Raw genomic sequence first — 23,322 nt, 5'->3', positions numbered from 1 at the left:
TTTTTTTTCAAAAGTGAAACTTTTTATTGCGCCACATGTGAGAATTTGGGTCTTCACAAAGTCTGACAATCAGGCAATAGAATAGCGCACATGAGCCTTTCCCTTTAAAGGTTTCCAAGTCAAAAAAAGTTTCTGCTTGTTTCAAAGTAATTCCCTTTATAGTTTTTTGTTTATACTGGTTTCACGCCACAATATTATAACAGTATTTTGATCAATTATTGTCTCCTAAAAGTTAAAGTAAGGCTTCACAAATTGCAGTAACTTCTATATTATAGTTTATTTTAATGGATTTCATTTAAAGTCATGAGTGATTCCTAGAAATCTGCATCATGTCTATTTTAATATTAATTTTGTGTTGGGACAAAAGGAATCTAGTTACTTACTTGATTGGTAAGTAACTAATGTTGGTTTGTTGTTGGTAGACAAGTAAGTGTTATGAATACCATCGGTTGTGGCTGCAAAGTTGAGGAATAGAATCAGATTTAATCTCTATTAATAGATTTAGTCTAAATCCCTAAGGTTGTCTCTTAATATGAAAATAAGTTTAGTCTTAATCTCTCAATTAATATCTTTCTACAAGTAATTGTGATATATGTTGTCACATTGAATGGTTGTAGCCATTCGTATTGTTTCCTTGATCCTATTTCAGATATGGCTTAACAGGGACAAGTTCAAATTACTTCAAGTGGGAGTTCTCGAAGTCAAGGAAGGGTACAACGTAGAAGGATACATCGTCGCAGGACTTATTTCTATAATGATTCAGACTCGAAGCTTGAATTCAATAGGAGTGTCCCAAGGGCGAGGCAAAATGAGTTAAAGGGATCGAAGGGCTGAACAAAGGGAAAGAGAAAAGAAATTTAGGAAGTTTAAGGAATTTAAAATGGGCCCTGATGTTTTCATTCCTGAACATGTACACCTTTTTCAGTTAAAAAGAGCTGAATTGGCGAATTACGTAGAAATTACTGATTGGGAAGCATTAGCTATTTTAGCAGACTCTTTTCGAGAGCCTTGGGGTGAAATTTTAACTGAGATTTATCATGATATTTGGCCTAGTGCACCTTTTAGCGTATACCTGCAAGAGTTAGTGTTCAATTGGTACATGTATGTCCTAGCAGACATGTAAATTATTATTATGTGTTCTATCTTAATGAAATTTAAATTATGTTACTTGTCTCACCAGTTACATACATTGTTTATAATTTTTTTTTGTAATGGATTGAGACTTGAAATAAAGTACACACTGAGAAGTGATTTTAATATTAATTAAAATATTTAGATATAGATGATGAATGGAAACGTAGTGACCGTTCGATTCTATACTAGATGTAGAATTAATATTATAATTAATTTACTTAAGTGTGTAATCACATGCATAAATTGACTGAAGTATATATTGATGAGTTAAACTTGTAATATTGTCTCTAATAACAGACATGTCATCGAAAAGTATCATTGCTGACTTGAACAAGGGTGACAAACTGAATGGTGAAATTACGACATCTGGAGTCGTAAGATGTGGTATGTACTCAAAGAGCAAGATGCTCTTGAAAGTATTAGCCATGTTATGAGTCACCTAGAGGAAGGTAACACTGCCCAACACAGGAGGGATCTGGAAACTTACAATGTTTGGAAAAAGAAAGATTCCACTGCACGTGGAATTATTGTAAGTTCAGTTGCTGATGATCTCATCCACGAATGTGAGGATTATCCTACTGCTCAAGCCATGTGGGCACATTTAAGAGAGGCATATGGGGGTACGAGTGTGACTCGCCTTCGACAGCTGACAATCAAGTTTGACACGTACAAAAAGCGTCATGATCACGGTGTCAAGCAACATCTCAGGGTGATATCAACTATGATTGCTCAACTCAAAAGTGCTGGCCGACTGTCCTCTCTGTATGAGCGACCCGGTTTCAGGGCAGTGATTTTCGGGTCTACTTCCCAATAATTGGGAACATCTGAAGGTTAACTTGACCCACAATGATAGCATCAAAACTTTTGCTGATGTTGACCGTCATGTGGAGCTTGAAGACGAGCGGCTTGGTGCTGCTATAGTTGTACCTAATGCCTTTGTGACAGAATCAAGTGGTACAAAGAGATCAAGCTTCAAGCGCAAGAGAAACTGGAAAAGTGACGGAAAGGGTAAGGAGACCGGAGAAGGACCCTCCAAGAAAAGAAACAAGCCAAATTTCAAGAAAGGAAAACGGTTCTATAAGAAGAAAGACAAGAGCAAGATGAAGTGCTACAATCGCCAAGTCCCAGGGCATTTTGCTCGTGAGTGCAATGAGCCGAAAAAGGTAGCATTTCAAAATGCATCTCTTAGTGTTATATATGTTTCTAGCACTGTTTTACTAACTGAATCTTATCCTATATGGATTGTAGACTCAGGGGCCACCGACCATGTGAGCCGCGATAGAGAAGCGTTTATAGAGTTTCATCGAGTTCCACCCAGATCAAAGCATGTATATGTGGGAAATAATACAAAGCTTGAAGTCAAAGGGATAGGCACTTGTAGAATGGACATGCGTGGTGGCCAATCTTTGATGTTGCATGACGTCCTGTATGTTCCAGAGATTCGACGAAACTTAGTCTTTGTGTCTGTTCTTCTAGATTTAGATTTCAATTTGAACTTTAGTCGCAATGGTCTTATAATTACTCAAGACAATATTTTTTATGGTTTTGGACATCGTTATGATGGTTTTATCGTGTTAGATTGTAATCCTTCTACATATAACTATTATGTTGACCGTTGTATTATGGCATGTTATTCTAGTAACAATGATGTTGATGTTACTACATGGCATGCAAGATTAGGTCACATAGGGAAGGATCGAATGAATAGATTGGCTAAGGAAGGGCATCTAGGTTCTTTCTCTAAAATTGAAATGCCAACTTGTGAAAATTGTCTTGCCGGAAGATTACACGTAAACCATTTGGAAAGACTAAGAGAGCTGATTTTCCATTGCAATTAATCCATTCTGATATTTGTGGTCCAATGAATGTGAGGGCTAGGTCCGGTGCTTTATATTTTATTACGTTCATTGATGATTTCACACGCTTTGGTTATGTCTATTTGATTTCTCATAAATCTGAAACACTTGAATGCTTTAAGAAATATTTGAATGAAGTTGAGAATCAATTAGACAAAAGGATTAAGACCTTAAGAACCGATAGAGTGCATGAATATCTTTCAAAAGAATTTGAAGAATTGTGGAATGAAAAGGGAATCACCAGACAGTTAACTATTCTGTACACACCTCAACAAAATGGTGTAGCAGAAAGGAGGAATAGAACACTATTGGACATGATAAGGTCCATGATGGCGCAAGCAAATTTACCTATCTCCTTTTGGGGAGATGCGTTATTGACTGCAACTTACATATTGAACAAAGTGCCTTCTAAATCAGTTTCTTCCGCTCCTTATGAGCTATGGACTAGTCATAAACCAAACTTAAAGGATTTATGACCTTGGGGTTGTGCTGCATATGGAAAAGATTCCTTTAGCAAGTTTGGCAAATTAGGTCCAAAAGGGAAAAAATGTGTCTTTATAATATATTCAGAACACTCCAAAGGGTATGTGTTCATTGGTGAATTATATGATGGAAGTGTTACTGAGATTGAATCACGAGATGTCACATTTCTGGAAAATGATTTTCCAAAGAAGGGCGAGGTAAAGAATGGAGAGCCTCTTTATGAAATGTTGAACTCAGATAGTCAGCAAGTGTCTTCTGACACAGTTGATAATCAAATTGATCAAGATCTTATTCTTGATCCGAGTGGGAGTGGGAACTCAATCCCAAAATCCTTCTGACGAAACTGAATTTCAACTACGAAAGAGTGCCAGGAAAAATATACCCAAACGTACTTATGAAATTGAAGATTATATTTTCTTGGTATCTCCCACAGAAATGGATGAGCCAAAGTCTGTGACTGAGGCTTTATCGAGCCCTGGAAAAGATGAGTGGATGAAAGCAATGAAAGAAGGATTAGAGTCCATGAAAACCAACAAAGTCTGGGATCTAGTTGACCTTCCGCCTGGGCATAGAGCCATTGGGAACAAATGGGTTCTCAAAGTTAAACGCAAAGCGGATGGGTCAATGGAAAGATACAAGGCACAATTGGTGGCAAAAGGCTTTACTCAAGAAGCTGGAATAGATTATGAGGAAACATTTTCACCAGTTGTGAAGTTTACCTCAATTCGCTTACTTTTGGCTATTGTTGCACGTTTGGATTTGGAATTATATCAAATAGACGTGAAGACAACTTTTCTCAATGGAGAACTAAACGAAGAGATCTACATGGAACAACCTGTAGGCTTCATCGTTAAAGGCCAAGAAAAGAAGGTCTGTAAATTGAAAAATCTATTTATGGCTTGAAGCAATCTTCAAGGCAACGTTATTTAATATTTCACAAGGAGGTGATCTCATATGATTTCACCATGATCAATGAAGACCATTGCATTTATGTGAAGAAGTCCAATGAGATGTTTGTAATTCTTTCTCTTTACGTGGATGATATTTTATTGGCCGAAATAATTTGGAGTATTTGAAAACTATCAAGTCATGGCTTTCGAGGTCATTTGACATGAAAGATATGGGTGAGGCAGATTATATCCTTGGAGTTTAGATCCAAAGAGACCGTTCCAAAAAGTTATTGAGTCTATCTCAAGAAACTTATATAAAGAAAATTTTTGAGCGTTTTCGCATGAACAGTTGCAAATCCATGGATACTCCTATAGCGAGAGGTGAAATTTTAAGCCTTGAAATGTGTCCCAAGACTGAAAATGAAAGGGAAGACATGTGCCAAGTTCCATATTCAAGTGCTAACGGGAGCTTGATGTACGCTATGTTGTGTACTCGCCCAGACATTTGTTATGCCGTAGGTCTGGTTAGCAGGTATCAATCCAATCCTGGAAGAGATCATTGGAAAGCTGTGAAGATAATTTTCAGATACCTGAAGGGAACTGCAGATTATTCACTATGTTATAGTGGAAATGATTTATACTTGAGACGATATACAGATGCTAATTGGGCTGGTGATCGGAATGATAGAAAATCAACATCCGATTATGCCTTCTTACTTAATGGTGGTGCTATATCATGGAAAAGTAAGAAACAAACCTGTATAGCCCTTTCAATAATGGAAGCTGAGTTCGTGGCTTGGGCGTCTGCAGTACAACAAGCTGTTTGGTTGAAGAGATTCTTTGAGCATTTGGATATTACAAAGAACTCTCAGGGTCCCATGACTCTATATTGTGATAGTCAAGCGGCTATTGCATATACAAAAGATCCTAAATATCACAGCAAGACCAAACACATTGACATCAAGTATAACTTTGTAAGAGACATGGTAGCAAGTGGAGAGATAAATTTACAGTACATTCCTACGCGAAGCATGATAGCTGATCCTTTTACAAAGGCGACATCTAGAGACCTGTTTGAGAAACATGTTATGGCTCTAGGTTTGCGAAGGATATGAACATATTTATTTATTGTAAAATGACTTTAGTATTATAATATGCTCATCAATATTTGACTCTTGAATTATGCTTATATCTCGTATGTATGTGATGAATATTTTGTTGATAAAGTGTGTCGAACAAGTCACGAGATTGGCTCTTTCACACGCGCAATCGCCTCTTACGTTAAGAATCGTGAAGAGATGAGACCTTATAGAACCTTGGATAATGCGATGTTATATTTACTTGTAAAGGTCGAGCTTGACAACTAATCAGCTTATGAATTTCACTATTCGATTATGACTTGTTTTGTAAGCCAGATGTAAGTTTCTCTAAGAAGATGGTTTGAGGATTATTGAAGTGAGAAACTAGGGTTAGACATTTGGAGGTGTCTAGACCAAGATCTATACGGTGTTGAATGATTAAAAAAATAAGGCACACGCGCCAATATAAGGTGAGAACACCGTAACATGTGTTTCATACCACGTGTGCTATCGACCAATGGGATAATGGAAGAATGAATCCCTGCTTCTTCATTGTATGAGATCCCAAAGAAGTTAGAGTAACTTTTAATGAAATACCCTTTGACCTTTTACTGTCTCTTGAAGTGCCAATCAGTGTTGCTACTTTAGCATGCCACTAATAGCCATGAGTAATTCGGCAATGCAGTGCATGTCTAGGAAAGCAGTTGACTTGGAATGGAAAGATTCGAGTAGAAAGGGAAGACAACTAAAATTTTAGTAATTTAACTTGTATTCATAGGTCGACCATTACACTTACCATGAGGGTATCAAATTTAATTATGAATACAAAGTTAAATATGAACTCGAGTTCACCTCTTTCGAGGATGAGGGATCGGATAACTAGCTACTGGAGTAGCGGGTAATGTCTGGGGTATAGCGAGTAATAAGATCCTCATGTTAGTAGTGAATCCTTTCTGCATGTGATTGGTGATTGGATTTCTACATGGAGCTGTTAAGATACCGTAAAGGGTTTAAGAATATTATAGCTCTTAATGCTCGCAGGTCGCACGAACTATTTGCTAGTATGAATTACGTGTGTTATTGCCATGGTACTAGCTTGGATATAGTCCACCATGTGCGAAGTGGGAGATGTAGGATATTGGGTTTAAGTTACGGGTCACCCATGTGGACTGACCCGCCCGCTTATAAGAGATAAGTCTGATGGAAGTTAATATTATCAGGGGGGCTAATTAACTCCCATAAGAATAAGAGAAGTATCACACGTTAAAAAGAAGTGGCAACGTGGAAACAGAAGGTATCGGTAGTTCTCCCCATCTCCTCTTCTCTATATATTTCTCTTCAATACAAAGATTCTCCCAAGGCAAGAAAAAGTAAGAACACAGTAAACTTTAGGCATCTAGTTTGTGAACAAAAGCTGTTTCCTGGAGATTCAGAATACGATTTAGGGCAATTCTTTTGGTGGTGAGTTCAACAATTCTTCTGTTGCGTTGACAGGTACACTAATGTTGTTCTCGTCCCGCGATTATTAATCTTTCACTTACTGAATAATATTTTTGTTTATTGAAACAACAATTTGACATTATGGTAGTACTTTAACTTTATCGAAAACTATAAAATGTCTGAAGGATGCAAAGACTAGTTCTATTCATATTTTTATGGAATTTTGGGGCATTGGTGGCATTAAAGTTACTTTGTAACAAATAAAGAAAGATTTTTTTAGCATAAGACGATTGTTCTTGTCTTTTCCTTTTGATGGTATTATATTAATAATTCATTTGGGTATGGGTCAAATTGGATTGAAGGGAAATGAGCCAAACTGGGTATGATTATTTAAGTAGATGTGCAATTATTATTATTAGATTTTTTAAACAAATTTAATGGTAAGTTAGATATTTGTAGGATATTTTATAGGATTTGAGTTAGAATGACTTTTAAGTGAGATAGAAGAAGTCGGGTAGCTACTACATGTGTCACCAAAGGAACAGGAGAAATGTATGGACCCGCGAACACCAAAGGCCAAACCACCATGCACCATACCCTCCCATGAATCCAGCCCAGCCAATCATCTACACCACTCCGCCGCTACCACATAACCATGCCCCAGAGTCATGGCTAGAACATAGCCTAACGGGGTACTCTTTGAACATGAACCTTCAACTAAACGTGCAAGATATCATCATCCAACTGGAGGATCCGAGCTTCCTAGCTCAGAATGTGACAGAGGGTCTAAGAATAGGGTTGGACAACATAGCAACTCACCCATGGTTTACAATGATAAACAATCAAAACTACACGCAAATCAACCACCCAGTCATGGGAACCTATCCTACACCATGGAGCCACCAACCAAGAACCACTTCTTTTGCCCCAGTAAGCCTCAGCATGAACCTGTCTCTATTCCACAACACCATGCAACAGAACCAAGTCACCAACCCATACTATCAACCACCAACACACCATCAAGCCCAAGCTGAACCAACCAACCAACAGCCACAAAGCTAAGTGACAAGACCAAACTCCGACCTATCTGAATGCCAGCATGACCACAACAACAGCAGCTGCAGCACCTGCAGTAGCGGACACTATACATCACATAGATGGAAGAGAAGGACGAAGAGGGAGGATCATTGACAACAAGACAAATGGGATATGGCGTGATAAGGGACCCAAAGATGCTGGTGTTCAAGGAAAGAAACGAAAAAAGGTACATCTTACGATGCCCACAAGACTTGAGGAAATTCTCGATCAATATACGAGAACTACTAAGTCCTCCAGCAATCTACAAGTACGGGATAGTGATGATCCCAACACTATATGCCAACCACTGGACGAACCAAGGCAGCAGGTTCTGGGAGGGGCCATCATCTCTGACCAGCCCAAGGCAGGCGCAAATGGAGATACCCCAAACCCTAAATAGATCAATGACAGTCATTATATGGAACTGTAGAGGTGCGGGGAATGATGAGTTTAGAAGAATCTTTAGGTCGATGCTAGACTACAACAAACATTTTCTGGTAGCCCTACTAGAAACAAAGCTTGCAGACCACCAAGCAATCGTCGATGATTTTGGCTTCACTAAATGACTCAAGTCGCGGCACAAGGCAACTCTGGCGGCATGGTCATGATGTGGAATGAAGTAGAGGTGACGGTGGACCAAGTAGCAACTATTGAACAGGAAATTCAAGCAATGGTTAAGATGGATGCTAACTAGAGCGGGGGAGCCCACACACATGTGTTCAGGGAAGCAAATGGAGTCGCCGATCTTATGGCCAAGAATGGAAGAAGCTCAACTATTTTTGGAAATCCTATGATGTATTTTGTTCCGCCACCTTTTGTTGTTTCTATTTTTAAAAAGGACAAGCTAAGAACCTCGTGTCCTAAAATAGTCCCAGCTTGTAATGACTCTTAAGTTTTCTTGAATAAATATCTTCGCTACCAAAAGAAAAAAAGAAGAAGTTGAGTGACTTTTAAGTTATAAAAAATAGTATAGTAACTTTTGTGAAATAAATATTTACTTGAGTGACCACCACTAAAATTAACCCAGATTTTATATATTTGTTGCCTTCCAGATTTATCCGAGCTACTTGATATTGTGATGTGTGATGTAGATGCTTGGACAAAATTTGGTAGAGAAAATAAATTTTGGAATTGAGAGGCACAAAAAAATACGGAGAAAGAAGACACATCATAAGTACAAATTTTTTCAAGGTGTCATTGCGCGAATAAACTTCATACTAAATTTGGATAAAGGAGCAGGATTATACTAAATCAATGTTTAGCATATAATCAAATTAGAATGCCTCATAGAACTCATATAGAAAATGATAACTAGTTTGGAACAGGGGTAGAGTACGAGTTCGGTTGAATCCAATCACTTTTGTTATTGGTTCAAAATCCAGTTATTAAAAATCTTAAATTTTCAAACCCATAAACTTAAAATTCTGACTCCGCCTCTGATTTGGAGTTAGTAGTTTATTGAATGATATGTCGGCGCCAACAATACACCAGCGTTTTGACTGATACTATAGAAGTCAGGTCGTTTGGCCAAGCTTCTAAAATCAACTTATTTTGAGAAGTGTTTTTCTCAAAGTACTTTTTTAAAAAGTGCTTTTGGTGAGAAGTAGTTTGTGTTTGGCTGATTAATTAGAAAAGCACTTTGAGCAGATATTAATGTTTGACCAATCTTTTGAAAACTGCTTCTAAGTGTATTTTTCTCAAAAATGCTTATCAGAAAAGTGCTTTTGGAGAGAAGCTACTTTTTTCTGCTTCTCCAAAACTGTTTCTGCTTCTCCTCAAAAGCACTTTTTTTCCTTCCAAAAGCTTGGCCAAACACCTCAATTTTTGGCCAAAAGTGCTTTTGGCCAAAAAAAGTACTTTTGGCCCCAAAAAAAGCTTGGCCAAATAGGCTACACTTGTACTTATACAGTTGTACTATACAAACTTCAAAATGCACAAGTTGATAGTCCGCTGAAAACATCATATATAGAAGTTGTGGGTATTATGCGGGTCAATTGATTTTTTGGCTCTTTACAACTTTATTTTTAGTTTTATCTCTTTTTTTAGACATGGGAGATTTAATTTTACACGTAAGAGATCTGTCTTATACGCATAAGAGAACTAAGAAGATCATTTTCTTAAATTCAAAATTGTAAAAGGGCATGATGTACAAATAACACGTATTTATGCATAAGAAAACTGGAAATGCAATTATCCGCAAGCCGCTTCTTTAATATGCGACTTGTTTCTTTTTTTTCATGATTTACTTTTGAAATACTTTGGGCGAAGTGCACAAGTAGCTGCTTTTAGGATCACTATTAAAATAATAGTCAAAGTTTACAAAATATAGCCACTTCATAATCAAACTTCCGATCATCGAATTTGAATTTCCAAACTTCAAACATTGGGTTTGAAGTTAGAGTGTGAAGTTGAATGCAGTTCAAATTCAACTCAAATTGAAGCGAAATTTAAACCGAAGCCTAACTTAGACTTGAAAGATTGAAATTTTGGTTTTGTAGTTTAAATTCAGATCTTCAGGTAGGGTATGATAGTTTAAAACTTTAGACTCGAAGGTCTAAAAAGTAAAAGTAGAATGAATGTAAAGTTGTATTTCTTCTTTATCAACATTAGAATTAATAGCTTGATTACCAGAATTATTAAGGGGTGTATTAACTGGGGATGGGAGATTAGAGGACGTACCTGCTCGAGGCGCGTGAGGAAATTCTTTGCTATCTTCAGAGAATGTTGGCTGGGGACCCCTATTTTTTGCGGCTGATTTTCTGGGAAAATGAACCATTTTCCATTCATTTACTTTTGATAGTCGACAGCGGAGTTGATGCTGCGGGATAGTACTTCCATGGATAGTATAAAGAGGTAAGGTGATAAGGGTCTTCGTTGTAGCTTTCAGAATGCTCTCTACTTTCACTCCCACTCCGACTAACAGTTCTCCTCAATTGCGCCATTACTGACTGTTTCTCCACCCACTCAACCAAAGCACCATGGATCCTGATACTCCAGCTACCATTCCCCCAATCATCGAATCCCCAAATACCACCACCATGCAGATCGATCATCCCCCAAATACCATGGTAGTGAACAACCAGGAAGTTACGATCCTTCTCACAAATCCAATGGACTTAGCACAAATTGTGACGGAGGGGATCCGTCTAGCGACGAACATTTATGGTCGGTACCATTGGTCCATGATGCAAGCCCCATTCCTAGCACCATATCAACCACTACAAATAGAGCCCCATACTGGGATCCCACCCATCTCTATCCTCACCGTCTACAACTCCCCTTCTATCTACCATTGTCGCCTCTTCCAATAACCCCATGGATCCAACCATACACTCTTCCACCATTAATCACTCCACCTCCATCCTCACCATAATAATCACCCCCTCCTGATCCAGTAGAACCAAACGTAGAATTTCAACAGGAAATAGCAAGGGCGATGGAGCACTTCAGGAACACACGTCCAGAACCTCTCTGGCTTGCAGGAATCAAGGTATTTGTGGTCCAGGAGGAATACGCAAAAAAGTTTCATCTAAATTATCCCCCAAATATTCACACATGCTCCCAACGAATACGGCCAACCACAAATCGGGCGGTGGGCAAATATGCAGTAGTTGTGATTCCCTCACTCCATTCTCAGAGTGAGGCCACCACAAGTCTAACCCAAGCACTACAAGGAACACCCATGACAGAAACTAATAATAGTCAAATGAACTTTATTGTTTGGAATTGTCGGGATGCCCAATCCCAAGAATTTCGTATGAATTTTCGATCCATGCTAGACTACCACAGGCCATCACTAGTTGCACTGCTAGAAACCCATCTCTAGGATCATCATGCCCTCAAGGAAGATTTTCTATTCTCTAACATGGCACAGGTACCCGCAGAAGGACAATATGGAGGTATTGTCCTTCTCTGGCATTGTGAAGCCCTCACTGTGGATGTTATTGCCACAACCCAACAAGAAATCCATTGCATGATCAAGGTACTGTCGTATACTCAACAATGGTTATTTTCCGCAATATATGCTAGCACCAATTATTATGATCGAAATATTTTATGGCAAAATATTAGATGCATAAATGATAATTTTACTGGCCCTTGGATTTTGGGTGGGGATTTTAATGAAATTATCTCTGCGGGTGATAAATTTGGTGGGAGACCCATTAATTTAAATAGGTCCCAACATTTTCTGGATTGTATAAATTACTGTCAATTTGCTGATTTAGGATACAAAGGGAGCCGGTATACGTGGACTAATAATCGTAGACTAGGTAATCATATTATGGAATGATTAGACATATTGATGGCTAATTATGAATGGGTTAATTTATTTCCAAACTCTTTAGTCACACACCTCCCACGCACTCACTCCGATCATTGTCCTTTATTACTCCAACTCAATTGTTGTACTTATTCACAAAAGAAAGCCCTCTGGTTTGAAACCATCTGGGCTTCTCACCCCGAATTTCGCTCCCTTATCCAATCTGTTTGGAATGCCCACCCTCATCTACTTCCTACCTACAAAATTTCACTGACACCGTTCAAGTTTGGAACAGAACTCACTTTGGCAATATTTTTAAAAAGAAAAAACATATTTTAAGTAGACTAGCAGGCATTCAAGCGTTCGTTAAATACCCTACTAGTTCTTTCCTATAAAACCTCGAACAAGATCTAATTTCTGATTACAACGTCATACTCCAGTAGGAGGAAGACTTCTGGAAGTAAAATCACGCATCACCTAGCTTAACCAAGGAGATGCTAATACAAAGTTCTTTCACCTCTCCACTATCCAACGACGTCGACGAAATAAAATAACTACCGTCCAAGACAATGGAGGGAATTGGATTTGTTAGCCCATTTATATAATGGATGATTTCCAACAACTTTTCACTACAAACTTAACTTGCTCCAGTAACTCCTACTCCCTAGCCCCACACAACACCCTCTCCTAAGAGGCTCAAAATCTTCTCTTACTACCCGTTAAAGACATTGAAATCCTTGAAGCTCTAAACTCCTTTCAACCATTAAAGGCCTCTGGCCCTGATGGGCTCCATCCTTATTTTTATCAGCATTATTGGGCAGATATCAAGCATTCAGTCATCTTCTTTTGCCAATTTTTTTTAAAGATCATGCTATCCCCACAGAAATCAATACTTCGTATCTTTGCTTCATTCCTAAGAACAAGAATGCAGCCTCCATCACCCAATATCGTCCTATTAGTTTATGTAATACTATTTAAAAATTATTACCAAAATTATCGTTAACCGTATGAAGCCACTTTTACACAACCTAATCCACCGTACTCAAACCAGTTTCTAAAAAAATAGAAGAGCATCAGATAATGCTATTATTGTTCAGGAAATTCTCCTTAAATTTCAACGTATGAAAGGCCGAGTTCCGCACATGCTTCTACAATTAGATATTGAAAAGGCTTTTGACAAGCTTGAATGGTCCTTTTTATGCCATGCCCTTCTTCAACTACACTTTCCAGCTCCCTTTGTTCAATTAATCATGTCTTGCGTCTCCACATCTTCCATATCTGTCCTCCACAATGGAAGCCCTACAGAATTTTTCCAACCTACAAGAGGTATCAGACAAGGTGACCCCTTGTCACCTTAGCTCTTTATACTATCCATGGAAGTACTATCCCACAGCATCAACTCCGCTGTGACTATCAACTCTGGTCCCCTATACAACTGTCTAGAGGAGGACTGCATATTTCCCACCTCTTCTTTGCAGATGCTATCATCCTCACCTCCAAAATCACGACCAAAAGTTGTCATGCTATAATAGATACCTTAAACAATTTTAATGCCCTCTCAGGACAATCCATTAATTTCACTAAGTCAAAAAATTTCTTCTCTAGAAATTGTACAACTCCAGATAAGCAGTTTATACTTCATAGTTTCGCCATGACTGAAGGTCGCCACTTTGGGAGATATTTGGCTTCCCCATTTTTCAACACCGCCCCACTAAAAATGACTTCCAATTCCTCCTTGACAATTGCACGTATAGCAGGATGAAAATCTAGCCACCTTACTATGGCTGGACGAACGACCCTCATTCGCTCCACACTCAACACACTACCCAATCACATTATGCAATACATCTCCATCCCTAAACATATCTGCTCCAAGTTAAACTGTTCCCAACGTAATTTTTTATGGGGTACCACTCAACAAAAAAGGAAACTTCATTTAATCAAATGGGCCAAAATCACACTTCCTAAGTCAAATGGAGGTCTTGGCATTCAACGATTAGATACTAAAAACAAGTCCCTCCATGCAAGTCTTGCATGGAGACTTTTTCACAATCCTACCCAATTATGGGCACATATCCTTTTCTCAAAATATAAATCTGCACCCACGGCCCAAAGTTCTTTTATCTGGAAGAACATTCAAAAAGGATGGTCCGTCTGTCAACTGGGCTACCAATGGAGAATCGCCACGGGGAGCCACATAAAATTCTGGCAAGATCCTTGGATCAAAGCAAATACCACTCTTCGATCTCTAATCTTTGGGCTATTACTGCCTCACGAAGATTCCTCCTCTGTATCCGGCTATACCTCTAATGCATCATGGCATCTCAATAACGTCTCATTCTATTTCCCTGACCACATTATACAACAGATCAACCACATCTACTTACCCCAAACGACCCAGCATTTTGACCAAATACATTGAACCCTCACAAGCAATGGTAGATTTTCGGTTAGATCAAGCTATCACTCGCTCCTTCCATCTGCACCTATACCTACCTTCAAATGGCTGTGGCGAATGCATTTGCCAACAAAATTACTACATTTCCTCTGGCTTTGCTACCATGACCGACTACCCACGAATAATTATCTTGCCTCCCTTTCTATCACCAGCTCCCCATCTGCCAAATCTGCCACCTAGCCCCGGAAACAGCACAACATATCTTCTTTCAATACCCAAAGACCCAGCCACTTTGGAAATAATTACGCCTGTTCACAATAATCTCTACTGTCAACAACCAGTATCATGACCACTCTCATTGGGCCTGCCACTTTTACGGCTCCCCATTGGTACATGCCCTAATAACATACCTCCTCCAATCGTTGCCTCCTTTACTCTCTGGAATATCTGGCTCCATTGCAACCAGACCATCTTCCAACTTATCAATAATTCCATTAGTTTGCCTATAATAATAGATAAGGCATCGAAATACTATTTACTTACAAATGCGTCCCAGCAAAAGCCTTCAAAAATCCCGTTATCTGTAAAATAGCACCCTCCACCCCTAGGATTCTACAAACTCAATGTGGATGGCTCTTACGATAGTGGTCAATCTGGAATAGGAGAGTCTTTAGAAATCAATCGGGGCATTGGCAATTGGGATTTTCCAAAAATATACAGGCCACTTCATCAATTGCCATTGAATTGCATGCCTTATTGATAGGCCTACAGTTAGCACAACAACACAAATTGCTACCTCTATACATCGAGGTGGACGCGTCAGAGGTAATTAGTATCCTTACAAATAATCACCCCAGTTATGCTAATACAATTGATGATTGCAGGTCAATGATTTACATCTGGATGATCCAGTCATCCAACATGCAAACATGGAACAAAACTTTGTAGCAGATAGTCTAGCAAAATATGCGGCACGGCAACAACATGGAAGCAGCTTGGAGATTTTTGCAAACCCACCACCTTTTGTCATCCACCACTACCGAGCTGACTGCATAGGAACTACCACTATAAGATCTGTAAACGCCTGTATTTTTGAATCCCCCTTTGTAAATCCACCACAAGCGGTACTATCACCCTATAGCTTAACTTCTACTTTTGCTCACAACCTCCCCACTAGGGGAGTAGAAACTAGTTCTATGTCTCTTGCTACTTGTAATGGCAGTATTACGGGGGAGCCCACTGTGCCTCCCACCCCCTGTATGCTTCCTACTTAATGCAATAGATTCTGCTTTTAAACAAAAAAAAAAAAAGTAGAAGTAGCAGCGGCAGCAACATCATTAGTAGTGGTGTCAACAGATCTTTAAAACCGACTAAACCGACCGAACCGAATCATACCAAACCGATTATTAGATTTATTTTATAAAAGAACCGTAGGTTTTTATATAAACTTATAGTCGTACCGAATAATAGGGTAGGTTTCTAATTTTATAAAAATAAACCGAAAAAATACCGAATAAATTTATATATGAAAAATATATTTTATGTACTAAGTTTAAAACTAACAAAACATTAAGTTTTTTTTTTCTTGGGGTCTTGGGATTATGGAAATGGCTACAAGTCATGATCAAATAATTAGTAATATCCAAAGTCTCAACTTCAAAACCTATTATATCGAAATTAAATTAGTTTTAATATCTTGAGTAGCAAGCCACAAGATATTGGATATATTTTCTCCGGTATGATAGATTTCTCTTGTTGGATTAATCTATTAATAAGCTATATTTTTAAGTCCCAACTTGATTAGTATCTTTCCACTCGTCTGATTTATATTTCTCTTGTCTTTGATTAATTTGTCGCTACCATAGAATAGTGAGATGAATCTTTATTTTGGACATCTTTCATGTTTCTTTGATAATCAATTTGACAATACCAAAAAATATCTAGAGATATTTGCCAAAGTCCTATGCATGTAAACATTATTGCACTCTAACTTCGACTAACGACTCTTGCATGTTATTTTCAGAAAAAATATCGAACCATACTGAAACCGAGACGATTGGAGCGGTTCTAAAAAGTTTAATTTTAGTTATACAAAACGAAGTAACCGAAAATTTAGTATGGTATAAATTTTATAAAATAACCGACCGTATCGAAGCATTGACGCCTAATCATTAGGACGAGACTTAAAACTGGCTAGTATTTAAATAATTCTTAAAAATTGTATGTTGAGAGAAAAAAGAAGAAAAAGGAAAAAACGGCGTATAGTGTCCTATATAACAGATTATTTGACGTTGGCGCATAGTGTAGCCCTAAAAAACACAGCGAAACTGTGCAATAGAGGTTTAACCACAACAAAGCAAAAATGGGGAAGAAGAGAGAACGACTCACAAATCCAGAACCCTTTATTGAAGATGATGATTCCAAATCCAAAGCCTCCTCCAAAAAACGCTCCAAAGCTCCTAAATCCCACCAGCAGCAACAACAGGTAAAACCTTTTTTTTTGAATTAAGTTAATTTAGACGAAGTAGTTGGTGAACTGGTATTACGACACGTGCTGATTGGAAAATTGTTGATTATTTTTGTGTTGACAGGTTATATCGTCTAGCATGAGCTCAAAAATATTGAAGGAGGCATTACTTCAGCAGAAGGAGGTAGATGAAGAGGAGACTCGAGAGAGAAATCCTAACGCTCTAGTTTTCGATGAGGATGTTGTTGCAACTAAAGCTGTAGAGGAGGAAGACGACGACGACATTGATAATTTTGGTGGGTTCAACGAGACCCAAAGCCAATTTGGTGATTTGGAGGTAACCCCTCTTAAATTTTTTAGCTTGATACTTGCTAACATGGTTGATAAATGTTGTAGTAATTATTTATGTATCCTGTTATTACAATGCCTATATGAACTTCAATATTGTTTTTTCTATATCTGGTTGCAAATGATTGTTTACATAATATTTGCATGAGATGAAGTTTAATGGAGTAACATGGTCAGTGAGGATTCATATAGCCGACCCTAACTTGTGGTCAGAGAACATTCATACAGCAGAGCCAACTTGTTTGGAGTCTTATGTGACATTATTGATTATACTAGGATAGTTTGGGGATTCTGGGGTAGGTTGGCAGCAGCTTTTTGGGCGGCTTTACTTCTAAGGATAATGCAATAGATAGCTACAAGTTACTCCTGTGATGAATTCTCATGGGTTTTCAAACTCATTTCTAGCTACAACAGGAGCATTTTATCTGTTTAATACAGTAAGCTGAATTTTAACTGATATCTACCAAGAAAAATTTCAAATTTAAGTAATAGTAAACTCACTTCTTTTTTTTTTTTTTAGCTTCTCTTGGTATTAGTGTACAATCATTAATGACCTTATGGTTTTTATTTCCTTTTTGTGTTACAGGATCAGGTTAATGAAGAGGAGGTGAGGCTAGTGGAGGCTTTTCTGTCTGCAGATAATCGCCCCGAGCTCACATTGGCCGACATCATTATCGGAAAGCTCAAGGAAAAAGATGCTCAAGTTTCTTCAGGTTTTATTCTCATTCACTTTAGAATGGAAAATAACTATCGCCATAGTTGACTTCTTTTGATTGTTCACGAGCAAGCCAAGCTTTAATTGCATTCGTTATTAAAAAAAAAAGAAGCAATTTGATGCCGTCTTGATGATGATAACTGATATAGTTTGTTTGCAGAAGTGCAACCAATGCCCAAACTGGATGACTCGATCATTGAGTTGTACAAAGGGTATGTTTTATTTCATGGTCGTTATTTATCTGTTCTTTATATGCAAACTTAGCATTAAAAACCTTGGCTGTCTGGCGGTGCTTGTTATGCAGTGTTGGCAAACATCTTAGCAAATACACTTCAGGAAAGATGCCTAAAGCGTTCAAACACATTCCTTCGTTACAATATTGGGAAGACGTTCTATATTTAACAGAACCTGAGAAATGGTCACCAAATGCAATGTACCAAGCCACAAGAATATTTGCTTCAAATTTGGGTGTCAAGAAGGCAGAGCGCTTTTACAAGTTTGTCTTGCTACCACGAGTTAGAGATGATATTCGCAAGAATAAGAGATTGCATTTTGCTCTGTATCAGTCTCTGAAGAAATCTCTTTATAAGCCTGCTGCCTTCAATAAGGGAATCTTGTTTCCTTTATGTGAGGTATATAACCATTGTGAAAGAATTCTTTAAACTGATTGGAGAATTGCAACTATATCCTAAGTTTTCAATTTCTTCTGTAGAAAATGACATTGTTTTGATTAGCTATATTCTCAAGATTGTCTGTTGATTGTTTAAGTGACGTGCTTTACAGTAAAGGTCGTGACACAGGGATATTGAAGAGGGTAGTGGGTTTTCCGTTTATCTACTTCTCTACTTTACTGATACTTTATTACTGCTCTGAGAAACTTCGTGATATCTGACGATACATGCGTGCTGAGAGTTTTGTTGTTTACCGGGAGTTACTCGAGAATTTGACATCCTTCTTCGTATATAGTTTTTTTTTCCATCAACAGAAGTTGTAAACTCGAGGGTAGATAGATTTATGCATTTTGTATCAGCTTTCTGTGTAGTGTACATTTATTTATCTGTCACTTCCGTGCCTTAGGCTTGTGAGTTCAGTTGCATTGTGAATTGTACACCTACGTCCTATAATAAGTTGAATAACATTCTCCCTCTCTGTAAACTATATAAATTTAGTCTTTGCTAAATTGGTATTCACAATTTCTGTATTTCTTATGCAGTTTGTCCATACATGCTTCTTCATGAATGTTGGAAGTCCTGTCTGTGTTTTTTTTTGAATTCGAGCATTAAGCCCCAACATTTTATCTTGATACTTCTGATTCCCCACATTGGTAGTCAGTAATATTTTCCCATTACATTTTTTAATCGCATTGCAAGTATGTCATTGCCTATGTGAACAACTGAACATCGTGCTCTGATCACAAATGTTGTTGGTATACCTAGCAGATTGGTAATAGCATGTATAGTAGTCTCGTCTCATGGCCATCCTGTATTAAGACATGACTTGAGTGTCTGATTTTAAGATCAGTGTTCTCAGATACTCCGATGTGCTTTTCACATCGTCAGCACTAGTGCATCTAATATGGTTCTATCCTCTGTAGTATCTCTTTGTATATATATGATGCTTATCCTGTGCTTTCTGAAATGTGTCTTTTCTGATCCAGTCAAGGACATGCACCTTGCGAGAGGCTGTCATCTTCGGCAGTGTTATTGAGAAGGTTTCTATTCCACATCTTCATGCTAGGTATGGCTGCTGGAAATGTTTATAATGATAACAGTGGCCTGTGCGTTTTTAGGGCTTCAAAAGAAGATGTTGTCATCATTGTTATACAGTGAGATTCTCATAGTTCTGCTGGGGGTCAGCCTATACATTTGTGAGAACCATTGAGAATTTTGCTAATCGTTCTCACCCTTCACCATTTATATGGTTGGCATAGTTATGTAGTAACAGTTTGTTTTTTTACCTGTTTATTTTATGATGATTGGGGTCACAAGCAATCTGGAAGAAATGTGTTCGGTTCAATGTGCAAGAAACTGAAATTCAATCAAGTACTAATAAAGAAGTCAAGCAACAAATATTTGCTACAAGTCTTTGCACTTTCCCTGATAGTGTCGTCCTTCCGTCCTAATAGTTGTAGTACATACACCTACAAATTGCTTGTTAATATGGGAACTGCTAGGTTAGTAAACTATTTTGTACTTTCTTGTATCATGGCTAAAAACTGTCTTTCCGGCACAAAACAAGCCTTGAATGAATACAAAAATAAGATCATTGCAAGTTGTGTATCGCCTCCATCCCACTTTAGTTCTATTATTTGAATTTGATGGTGGTCAATCTGACTGGCTTTTGGAGTGGAATTTTACTTCAATTCGTCAAAAGAAGAAAATAAGGGTAGGTGAATCGGTAAGTTTTAGTTCCAAAATGTTAGATACACTAAGTAATTCAATAACCAAATTCAGCTCAGGACAAGATTATGGACAGAAAGAGTACCTAACTTCTAAAACTTTTTTTTTTCTTGTTGCAAGTTCTTTTCATGCGTTGCAAGTGAGCACAGTTATTATCAAGCTATTGCTATTGTCACTGTAATACCTCATTCTTGGAAAAGTCTTTAACTTCATATCATTTTGGAATGCAGTGTGGCACTGCTGAAGCTTGCAGAGATGGAGTATTGTGGCACAACAAGGTATTCTACGTGTTGTACTTCCTTACCTCATGTTGCCTTACAGTTTTCAACGTGTTTCTTCTTGGTCCTTTCAGTAATAGCTACTGTTATGATCTCATAATATTCATATTTACTAAAGCATTTTGCTGATCTTATACATGGAAGCTAAAATTGTTTCTCAGTATATTATCACTTGATCAGTTGATTCCTACCACATGGCTATGCAAAAGAAAAAAGGGAGAAAAAAGAGAAGAGGTTTTAGGAATAGATTCTTGTTTTTCTCAAGATGTCTTGCATTGTGACATCCGAATATTCAATCATGATAAGTTTCTATGCATGCATAAATAAAACAGTTGCTTATCACAGTTAAATTTGAAGACTTCCTTTCTTATATGTGTCTGCAATCTTGCAATGGTGGAATAATCTTAGTTATTGGGTTGTTAAGGTTGGCACTAGACGTTAGCACATGCTTCACATGGGAATATCTGGTGAATTTTATATCTCTATTTTTGAAACTTTTTATTGTTGTGAACTTTTTCCTTTTGGTTACCCACGATTCAAGGCAGTAAAAAATTGTATACTACTATTGTAGATAGGAAAAAAGGCTTTTTTTTTGGGTTGCCTAAGACAGTTTAGTTTGTTTATGACAGACACACTGAGTTAATTGAGATAAGCATAACATGTTATGGTTGTCTGAATGATAGTATTAAAGTAGTGAGGACAGTGAATTGTTGGTGTATTGTTTGATCTTATTCACTTCATTAAGGAAATAATTTTAAAAAACATGATGATAACCACACCGCAGGGGAATTTTTGAAATAGTCTTATGGAAAAAAATAATCTCTTCAAATTGATATGGTTAAATAGTGAAACAATATCTGTTGCTAACTCCCTCTTTCAATAAATTTGGACTAGTTTGATCTAAAAATAAAAATGTATGTTTGAATAGAATATCAGGTTCAATTTTGGTAGATAAATGCTTATAATAATAGTTAATGTGAAAAAGGTTGAATAGTTTCTGTAACATTAAGTTTGTAGTAATATAAAGTAGCAATATTCTTTGTGAAATAGTAACCCGTAGCATATTTATACTGGTTACTATAAAGTAGCATTAGTTTATATTAGTCTGCATTCTTGGGGAAAAATTCTGTATTTAAACAAAGATGTCAAGCTTTTAGGGATGGACCTACAGGAAATAGTTGCTTTTATTGAGATCAAGGGGAGCTAAATTATATGGATGGATTTTTAAGTATCAGGATAATTTCAATCGTCCAAGTTGTGTAGGCTCATTTCAATGTTCCCCGTAAGAGTTTTTTTTCCGCGTCATTTAGTCTAATCAATTTTTTTCTTGCTTTTTGCTGCAGTTATTTTATCAAGTTACTAATTGAGAAGAAATACGCTTTGCCCTATCGTGTACTTGATGCCATGGTATCACACTTCATGAACTTTTTTGATGAAACAAGAGTCATGCCTGTGATCTGGCACCTGTCACTTCTTGTATTTGTGCAGAGGTTAGTTTCACCCTGTCATTACTTGTGGTATTTCTTCCTCTTCATGGTGGCAATATATTAAATTAAAATGGTAATAAGCTTTAAGGTTACATGTCATACTTAACCCATTGATAAGCTACCTGTTAGACTCATTTACACGTCTCGCCTTCTAATAATTGTTGTCTTTTCTCTCAAGTACCAGGATAATCATACATGCTTTGAATTTTTTTACCATTGTCCACAAGGATTGAAACTCCTATGTGAAGATATTATAACGAATTTATCAACAAAAAAAGGGCTATAAAATGACGAGTAGCAGCAATATCTTTTATATTAAGGAACAGATTTAACATCTTGCTTATTTCTAATGTATACTTCCCTGTGCCGTATGGCTGATACTGCATGACTTAAGTATATTTGAGGTTGACAAGTTTGCTGTCACTTGTTCTGGTGATGTATGTCCTTTTCTATCAATAGCACTTTACTAGTAACGTTGATCTTGCCTCAGTATTAGGTTCTTTCCTTTTTGCATTCTTGTCAATTTGTCCAAGAACATGATAGCTTTTGAAGAGATGAAATTTCTGAATATTGTTTATACTATGTGGGCAAAAATCGTTACAGGTACAAAACTGAGTTGAGGAAAGAGGACAAAGCTAACATAAGAGCACTTGTTGAAAGGCAAAGACATAGACTGGTATGCTTTTTGGATTTTATTTTCGTTGCTGTTATTCTGTTTTCTGTTGATGCAAGCAACATTCAAGTTATGTTTGTGCCTTCGGTGCAGATTACACCCGACATATTGAGGGAAATCGATAAGAGCAGAAGTCGGGGGGAAAAGGAGGATGATGCTATGTCAATTGATATCCTCTCATTGATGGTTTTAATCTTTCAGTTACATATCTGCTTGAGCTTAATTTGGTTTATTTGTGCTGTAACCTGCTATTTCCATATCATAGAGATATCTGTGAGTGTGCGTATCTGCATTGGTGGGATAATCACTAATGGTTCCCCTCAGATATTAACACCCC

General features: G+C 37.5%; 1 protein-coding gene across 3 annotated transcripts in view; it reads left to right on the top strand.

Annotated features, from left to right (window-relative positions):
- Nucleotides 16,911–23,322, top strand: part of LOC109229254 (bystin) — an 8,008-nt gene continuing 1,596 nt past the window's right edge. For all 3 annotated transcript variants that reach the window (XM_019394634.1, XM_019394635.1, XM_019394633.1), the window contains exons 1-10: nt 16,911–17,103; nt 17,210–17,422; nt 18,020–18,146; nt 18,309–18,360; nt 18,453–18,780; nt 19,806–19,885; nt 20,778–20,825; nt 22,169–22,315; nt 22,916–22,988; nt 23,079–23,154. In XM_019394634.1, coding sequence (XP_019250179.1) covers nt 16,981–17,103; nt 17,210–17,422; nt 18,020–18,146; nt 18,309–18,360; nt 18,453–18,780; nt 19,806–19,885; nt 20,778–20,825; nt 22,169–22,315; nt 22,916–22,988; nt 23,079–23,154 — 1,267 coding nt within the window. In that variant the 5' untranslated portion in view covers nt 16,911–16,980. The remainder of the gene's footprint in view (nt 17,104–17,209; nt 17,423–18,019; nt 18,147–18,308; nt 18,361–18,452; nt 18,781–19,805; nt 19,886–20,777; nt 20,826–22,168; nt 22,316–22,915; nt 22,989–23,078; nt 23,155–23,322) is intronic.

This window comes from Nicotiana attenuata, chromosome 7 (genome assembly GCF_001879085.1).
Source record: "Nicotiana attenuata strain UT chromosome 7, NIATTr2, whole genome shotgun sequence".
NCBI lineage: Eukaryota > Viridiplantae > Streptophyta > Magnoliopsida > Solanales > Solanaceae > Nicotiana > Nicotiana attenuata.
Note: the sequence above shows the minus strand (reverse complement) of the source record. Positions and strands in the feature narration are given on the sequence as shown.